At 39.4% G+C, this 9112-nt stretch overlaps 1 protein-coding gene across 2 annotated transcripts; it reads right to left on the reverse strand.

Annotated features, from left to right (window-relative positions):
* Positions 1 to 2553: 2553 nt before the first annotated feature.
* On the reverse strand, positions 2554 to 4397 carry Osi19 (osiris 19). Of its 2 annotated transcripts, none has more exons than XM_012696173.4 (3): positions 3698 to 4397; positions 3204 to 3614; positions 2554 to 2945 (listed from the first exon to the last, which is right to left on the reverse strand). In XM_012696173.4, the coding sequence occupies exons 1-3, from the start codon at positions 3911 to 3913 to the stop codon at positions 2802 to 2804; spliced, it is 771 nt and encodes a 256-aa protein (XP_012551627.1). In that variant the 5' UTR covers positions 3914 to 4397; the 3' UTR covers positions 2554 to 2801. The 2 variants fall into 2 exon arrangements, with proteins under 2 accessions (XP_012551627.1, NP_001129362.1); NM_001135890.1 differs by having other exon boundaries at positions 2554 to 2936; positions 3698 to 3950.
* Between the last annotated feature and the right edge of the window lie 4715 nt (positions 4398 to 9112).

Genomic DNA, 9112 nt, shown 5'->3' on the forward strand with positions numbered 1-9112 from the left:
GGTGAAACTGGAAAGGCCTTCGGGCCACCAGTCATCCTCCAATCAAAAAAAAACTTCAAGCAAATACAAAAAAATCAACAAAAATCTTCAAGTTCTTAAATAAATTAAGTTTTTTTTCTGATTCATTTGATAAACAGTGGCAGGTTTTAGACTCTGCTCTCTCCCACTTAACTTTTATAATTACTTAGACATTTCAGCTGGATTGCAGCGAAGCAAAAAAAAACATAGGACCGTGGTGCAGACTAATTGCCGGAGTAATTAGGAGTCGAAACCTCTGGATAGTGGATTGAGAATGAACAATATATGAAATTAAATAAGTACCCTGGCTTGCTCACGTTGTGAAGAACAAAATACCATACAGCATTTTAAGGTTTCATTAATAAGTTAATATAATCCCACTACACAACTCCGTATAACTTGGTAGTTATGGTATGCGGATCCGTAATAATGTGTCAACGAGTGGGTCACCGGGGTAAAGAAGGTATGCTGCCAATCGTATCCTTGGCACAGCTGTTGAATGCTAATTAGGAGTATACTGGGCTTCAGCTTTAATAATTTTATGATTGACACTTGACACCTACTCTTATTTTAGAATATGCGCTGACAAAGTCCGATTTTACGGCTCAATTTAGCGATTTTTTACTGTCATTATCAACATTAGTTCGTTCTTTGCAAAACGATATGTGTCTAAAGAAGCATCAGAACTCTAATTTGAAAAAGCGGCGCGACACGATAACCCTCTTATTGTGGCCGCGGCTAATTACATATCTGACCCAGGCGACGGGGAAACGCAGAGCCGCCGTCACTGAAACGTCTTGTCGTATCCGCTGGATCCACTCTTGTTGCTTTTAGTCCCTTCAAGCACAGGTCTCCCGTCACCGGTTTTATTGAAATCGTCGAATACAACGAAGGATTCGACTTTCAACATAACCCATAGACTGAAGTTATTACCGGATTGTCTCTGTGAGTCGCGATTCCGATCCGGTAGTAGATTCTGTGAAGCACTACTCTTGCTAGGGCCAGTGTTAGCAAATTCTCTCAGGTTGTGCTTGTGAGCTCACTTACCCATCGGCGAGTATCTGGAATAGCCCCATAGGCTACCAGTGAATAAGTAGACATAAAACAAACATCCTGGTACCCACTATTAAACTATTAAGCTCGTATTAAGCTGAATTATATTTTGGGTTAAAGGTTATGTTGTAGTAAAAGTTTCCCAGAAAAAGTTATCAGTAGATACCAGAACAGAACCCAGACCTAAAACTCGAAGTATGATACCTTTACACCGATTTTTTTTTTTTTTTTCTGAACCTTTATACATAGTATACAAGGGACGGAAAATACCGTAAACATACCTACCTAAATTTAAAAAAAATCGAACACATAACTTTCTACTTTTTTGGAATCGCTTATGAATTAAAATACCGTAAAAGCTCTTTATTCGCGTTGTATATCTTCTGTAAATATGACGTGAGTACAGAAACTCTGAATGACTATGTAATGGTAATTTACATATATGGGATTATACTTAGGGGTACGTTTCTAGGTTTGAGTCTGGTTGTAATAAGGTCTATTTTTCTTTTGTATTAGTATATTTGGCGTTTACCAAGGAAATTCGGTTGAATACCTACATATTGGAATTCTTTTTATCAATGTGTATGTACCGATGTACCGATTAGATAGATACGCGAATAAAGAAATCTTTAGCCGCGAATCTAGGAATTAGGTCGAATTTTTTAAATCCGCGAATAGTGAAAACGCTATTGAAGGAAGCGCGAATAAGGAGCTTGTGTTGTAATAAGTATTCGACCATTTTGGTGTAATGACTGCATTTAGAAAATTATATTAGAGTTTTTCGGTTGTGTTTTTGAACGAATCTTGAAATTTAGGATAATGTGGGAAATTATGGCCTGAATAGTATTAAAGATCTGATCAATTAAGTATATACTTAGCTTTCAACATCTTAGCTCAGGTATACCTACTTCCAAACATCCATTTATTAATATTATTCATAGTGTTTTCCACCCATAAAAAGCTATGTGAAATTTATTTAGCTATGAATTAAAATATTGTTTATTTTAGCTTAATATTTGAAATGAATTACGCTGTTTGACACGTTCAATGCACTAAGGTAGCTAGTGGTATCATCCGTAGTGTTAATAATTATGTTTCGTTGACAATCTACCGTCAATTGTCCAAACTAAGCACACAATATAGAAAGCTGATCTGTACATGATCGGAAAACGAATGCGAAACATTCTCATTTAGCCAACGAGAAAGTGTTTAAAATGTGTCCTATAGAAACCTAATCACCTCAATTTCACTGTAATACATTTTAGGTGGCGAAATAAAAAAACAGAAAATAGCCTGCCGTTTCAAACGCTCCGTAGTTAAAGGAAAATACTGGAATGTTCTATTCATCATTCGTAGTAAAGCTCAGCAATGAATGAATTACATTTGAAAGAAAGTTCGGTGAAGGTAGCATAACCCCTCGAGGTTTTTAGCAAATAGGAAGGTACAATTGCTATCCGGGTATCGAGTTATATAAAACACATGTTTCATTAATGATTTTATTAAAAATAAAAAATAAATAACGGTCATACATCACAATCACACAGTCACACATGCATAATTATTTTAAATAAATAAGTCGCATTTAAATAATATTTACACGGTAACGGCTTCTATCGAAACCTTTTTGGTCTGGTCTTGCACCGTTCGCAGTTGAGACTGAATTTTTTTACAGCGTCAGTTGCGGACGGTTTCGGGATGGAAGATCGATGGTTTTGGTTCGTGTTTTCGGTCTAATGGTAAGCGTTGTATGCCATTTCTTGGGCGAGCTCCTGGGGTTCAGTCTCCCTCCTGTGGCGGGTTGCTGCGTAGGCGGCGTCCCAAGGACCGTGGGCAGCGATTTGAGGGTGCGAGTTGTCGGCCGCGATCTGGGTAAACTACAATATTAGACTTATGGATATTAAAACTGATAGGTTAGTCCACATTGGCGGCTCCTATAAGGAACCGATGATGAAATTTTGTAAAATTAAAAACGTAAAGTGCAATATAGGGTGCTTTTGAGTTTCTAAGCGTTTAGTGCAACACGTGCGGTATAGTTAAGGAGAAAACCTGATAGGATAAATAAATTTAGTGATGTCAACAGTTAAGAATGGTTTTGTTGTTGAAATAAGTTTGTGTTTAAAAAATTAACTCACCTTCTTGCAAAGCTGGAAGATAGCCAGAGCCACGGAGACAACGAAGGAGAAGAAAGACAGCTGAAGAGCGTTCCAAGCCTTCAGACCGAGGACACCGATAGCCAATGGGATGAGGGTCATGGCCTTGAGCAGAACGAACACCAGGATGGGGACGATGATCTTCTTGAGCTTAGCTTTGCGTGCTTCTCCAACTGAACGAGCGCCTTCCTTGTTGAACTTGACGTTGAGGGTCAACTCGTCGTTGTCAAGGTTCCTCGGGCTGACGGTGATCTGAGTGTCGGCGATTGGCAGCTTGAAGGTCACGTCGTGGGACTGAATGTAGTTCTCGACCCCGTCGAAGAAGTCGCCAGTGGATCGGCCAGTCACGTCGTTGCCAGCGCCGTTCTTCGTCACTTCGACAACATCAGAGATCTACAAAAGAATCAGCGAATTAGAACGTCATAAAACCGTACATGATTTTATTTGAGGATTGTACGTGGGCGGAATCAGTATACCTGGAAAGTGTCCTTCTTGAAAATGGAGTCCAGTAGCGACATGACCTTGTATTTGATGCAGGCAGTTGGGTCGGATCCTTCGGCGCAGCCGGACCTCATCTCCTCGACCATGCTGTCCATAGGGGTTCCCTTCCAGAAGGCATCCTTGGCTGGTTGCGCTGCCACGCTCCCGAAGAGGGCGAGGGCGACCAAACACACCACTTTACTGGACACCATTTTTTTCTGATTCCTACTGGTGTTGATTGAACGATGGATGGATAGTTTCTGATAGTTTCGCTAAGGTCCCCTCGGTTTTTATACAGCTATTTCAAATTCAGCACGTATTGTGCAGTTCCGGTACGCATTGTCTCTCTTGGTACGCGACGAACGGGCGGTTGCGTCCTTTTGGCATGCACACTATCCAAGTGTAAGGGAAAGCTATTTGATATGAATCCTTTTTGAAATGTCGATTCTAAAAGGACTCAAGTCTCAGCATCGTCTTTCGCTGTTAAGGCGTTTTAGAAACGATAAGCGGTAACGCCTTTTCTGTTGTTTGTGACACCGTACCCTGATTCTAGGAGTTGTGATCCAGATGGTTTGTCCCTTTTCCGCTTAAGAGTGATGGCCGTATGTCGGAGCGAGATGCGATACGTTCGAAACGAGTAGACTGTTTGATATGGAGGAACGAACTTGGCGTACGCACGCTTCTGCATACCAAATCGCGTTTATCATGAAATCGTTGAACTTGTATCTTGGGAGATAACATCATCGCTTCAGTTTATGATTGAATTGTTATAGTACAAATATCGTTGCGTGTCAAGGTCACTTCCGTCATTTTGTGAAATAAAATTCAGTAAAATGTATGAATTGGACCGTGTAGTATTCGAATCTATAGGTTTAAATTTTGTTTTCTAGTTCTAATTTTGTATCGGTGTGGAGTCAACTGTTAGTCTGGATTGTTGAGGGTGAAACAAGTATTGTACTGATGTAACCGATAATGTATTGGTACGCTGGACGTCAGGTGGATACTCTATAGTGCGAGGTTTAGTGACTATTATCATCATCATCATCATCGTTAGCCCAGAGCTGTCCACTGCGCGACATAGGCCTTTTGTAGTCCACAGTACTGGGTCCAGTCTTCGGCTCTCCACTTCTATTTCACACACCTCGGTGCTTATAAACGACTTCGTGGACCCTTGGTGGTAAACGGTAAATCCACTTTGAGATGTGAGGTTGAAATCTAAGGGGCATTGGATGTAACAACCGACATTTTTTAAAAAAAAAAAATTTTTTAGCGCTTGTATGGATGGCCGAGCTCACAGCCCACCTGGTGTTAAGTGGTTACTGGAGCCCATAGACATCTACAACGTTAACGAAACGCACTACTGCTTCCCGGCAGAAATGGGCGGGGTGGTGGTACCTGCCCGTGCGGACTCACAAGAGTTCCTACCACCACCAAGATATGTAAATGCCGTGATGTAAATTCCAGTAAGAGATGTAAATGCCGCCACCTATCTCGAGACATAAATTCTAGGTCTCAGTTTTAAGAGTACCTACAACGGCTGCTCTAGCCTTCAAGCCGAAACGCATTACTAAAAGCATTAGATGAAGTTAGAGTAAAAGTCCACAAAATTAATGGTACTTCTATCAGACAATCACATTCCGACTTAAGTTAAGGCGATCATTGAAACTGTGCAAAGACGCCAACATAAAAGTGGTACAAATTCTTTGCTATAACTATTATTATTGATCCGGCAATACGTTCCGCGATGGAATACAAATCGATGCCCATTCTCAGTACAGTTCCGCCGGGGTGAAAGTGATCATTTACAATCGAATCCATTAATTATACATTAATGAGTTGCAACAAGTATTTTATGATGTTCGCGTAGGAATTTGAATTTTGCAATGTACACAGTCGTTAGGTATATATATATGAGTTCCCCTTTATTTCTCGCACAAAAATGGGGCTCCCATTGCTGTGTGCTGTGCTGAGATTACAATGGCGTTGATATTGATCCTCACTACAGATTTTATTAGGAACGAGAAATATTATTAGAAAGGTTTTGAAGTCTGTAATATACATTGTTGCTCCTCATCTTGTTAGTATTTTTAATGATTGTATTAGGTGTGGTGTATTTCCTGACTTAATGAAACATAGTAAAGTGATTTCTCTTTTTAAATCTGGTAGTACTGATGACCCCTCTAACTATAGACCTATTTCAGTACTCCCTACGTTGAGTAAAATCTTTAAAAAAATAAATTTTGACACAAATTTTAGAACATTTCAATTCAAATAACCTGCTTCATAATAAACAATTCGGGCTTACCAGGGGTCGTTCTGCAACTGATGCAGGTGATTATCTAATCAAAAATATCTTTCAATCTTGGGAGGAGTCGCATGATTGTCTTGGAGTTTTCTGTGACTTATCCAAAGCATTTGACTCTGTTGAACATGAGACATTGGTGAGGTAACTACATCACTATAGTATTAGGGATGGTGCATTGGAACTTATTACTTCCTATTTATGGGGAAGGATACAAACAGTAGATGTAAAAGGTAATAGATCTTCAGGCACCGTGTTGAAAATGGGTGTACCTTAGGGTTCCTATCTATCCTATCTTGGGCCCTTTTTTATTTCTAATATATATAAACATTTTACCTAGCTTTATTGATCAAGGTATATGTGGGACTCGGTGGTTGAAGATATTAAAGGCTCACCAACTGAAAGATCTTGTACTCCCGACACCCGACTGACTTGTTTTGTGATTGTGTCTGTGATTCTTATAGAATAATTGGTATTGGAAAAGGTTGGCCTTGGAGCTTGGTGATTTGTAATACAAGTCTTTGAAGCTCGTACAGACTCCAGCTGTTTCAAAAGTTTACTCTAAGCTGAGGCAACTATGCTTTGTATTTCTAAAACTTTAAGGGAGAAATAAATAAATTTTATTATCATTTATTTGTATTATACTTGTATAATAGTAATAGTCGTCGTGGCCTAACAGATAAGACGTCCGATGCATTCGTGTTGAGCGATGCACCGGTGTTCGAATCCCTCAGGCGGGTACCAAATTTTGTAATGAAATACGTACTCAACAAATGTTCATAATGAAGAGCGCCAGCTAGATGGATTGACCAACTCAAGGAGGTGACTGGAGGCCAGATATGGGGAGCGGTACATATGGCGCAGAACCGGACCGAGTGGAGAAGATTGACATACAGTCACGATCCTCAGCATTGAGGGAACGACCAGAAAGAAATGTTCACGATTGACTTCCACGGTGAAGGAATAGCATCGTGTAATAAAAATCAAACCCGCAAAAATTATAATTTGCGTAATTACTGGTGGTAGGACCTCTTGTGAGTCCGCGCGGGTAGGTACCACCGCCCCGCCTATTTCTGCCGTGAAGTAGTAATGCGTTTCGGTCTGAAGGGTAGGGCCGTTGTAACTATACTGATACCTTAGGACTTATATCTCAAGGTGGGTGGCGCATTTACGCTGTAGATGTCTATGGGCTTCAGTACCAGGTGGGCTGTGATCTCGTCCATCCAACTAAGCAATAAAATAAAAAAATTATATAATATTACACAGAATATTTATTTTGATGTTAAATATATATATTGCGCAATTTATAACTGATATTTAAGAGAATGTAGTGTGACAAATTTCCTATGGTTAAACATACTATGATCTCACCAAAGAAGCGTCACCGCTGATTAATACAGAAATGTGGACACAATGATCGCACATTTGGCTGTAATATTTACGTTGTTCGCAACGCTAAGCGCATTCGGACCGACATTACTGTATTTAAAACATTATAAATTCATTACCACGCCTAGGATACATTGACAGACCAAAACTATGGAGCGAAACCCACACTTGGCGCTCAAAGGACAACCATTCGATATTTGATATAACCGAACGCTTAGTTCCATCACTGATTGCACGCGGAGTGGACAGAATCAGTGTCAGTGAAGAATTTAGTTCGGTGACCTGAAAAGTTTTCATCGCCATATACGCTCGTGTTACCGCGTAAGGAAATGTCGAAGTTGACCGTCACGAATTTCAGTAATAGGAAAGGCAGTCCTTTCCAAGCTAAAACAGCAGATACAGACAGCATCGTAACTCATGAAGAAGTATTACAAAAATCAAATTATGAAGAGCAGAAGTGTAAACAGAGTGAGCTCATTAAAAAGGTGACTAAAAAAACAGCTGAGTATCAAGCGAAAAAGCCTTGCTCGGGTGTATTTACTGAGGTGGTCACTCATGGATCGTTTTCCCCTAAAAACGTAGTGAAAGATAACAATACGAATAAAACTGGTAACGCGTCTTCCGTGCCTAAAACTAGCAACGCAAATAGATCCAGTTCCTCTTTACTTGGATTCCCTTCGTCCGCGAACGATTTGGCTCTGGACGCTAAAACAGATCTCGAATCTGACCCTAGCATGTCGAATGAAGTCAAAGAAAAGGTCATTGAAAAATTGTTTAAATTAGTTACAATGGTACAGCACGTTTACGAATCTAAAGTCCGAATCGCGACGGAGTACGAAAAATATAAAGAAACACATCTGAGAAACGATTTGAGAAGAGAGAAAGAACATTCGGAACAGCTGTACAAGTTGAATATGAATTTTCAAAGTGAAGTTGTGCAATCTATACAGAGGTTGAAAAGTGAATTGGATATAGCACGCAATGTCAGTAGAGATATGGATGAAAATGAAATTAGTTCAAAAGATAGCTCGGTTGTGTTCAATTCTGAAGAAGCAAACGAGGCAACGGTTGGAAATGATGAAGTGGGAACTATTGTTGATACAAATGATACTAACATTAAGTGTATTGATAATTTGGACGAGAATTGATTATATTGTAAGCTCTTTTGTGTAATAAATATACGTGTAAAAATGTGGTTTTTATAATGATAAATATGATGGTAACCTTTCAAATAAATTACTTAGATTTGTATTTTTTTTCCCTTAAAGCTTAATACGTGATCATAAGCGGTCATCATAGCTCATGGACATAGCGCAACGCAAAGAAACAACCTAACCGGTACCATTTTTCTGCAAACATTTGAATAGTCTTTTCGGTAACAATAAGAATTATTGAGTACAGGAAATCAATATCATCACTAGAGTCGATTAAAACGTGTTCAAATGGTCTCGGTACAAGAAAATTCGTTCCTGACGATTATATTTTTATCTTTATACAATTTTCGTTTTTTGGTTTTTGCATAGGCCACCTTAAAATAAGGACTTTGTTCATTTTATCTATGCAAACAAATAGTTTGTCGGTCAAGGTTGCACTGAGATATTTATCGTGGGCGTCGTTGAGTAGGACTTAGAGGGCAAACAACTAATATTACCTGTGGATTTCTAAGATCATTACTCAGTAAAATATCAGGTGTGAGGGACCTTTTTCCGTATGCGAAATC

The sequence above is a fragment of the Bombyx mori genome, chromosome 26 (genome assembly GCF_030269925.1).
Source record: "Bombyx mori chromosome 26, ASM3026992v2".
Lineage (NCBI taxonomy): Eukaryota > Metazoa > Arthropoda > Insecta > Lepidoptera > Bombycidae > Bombyx > Bombyx mori.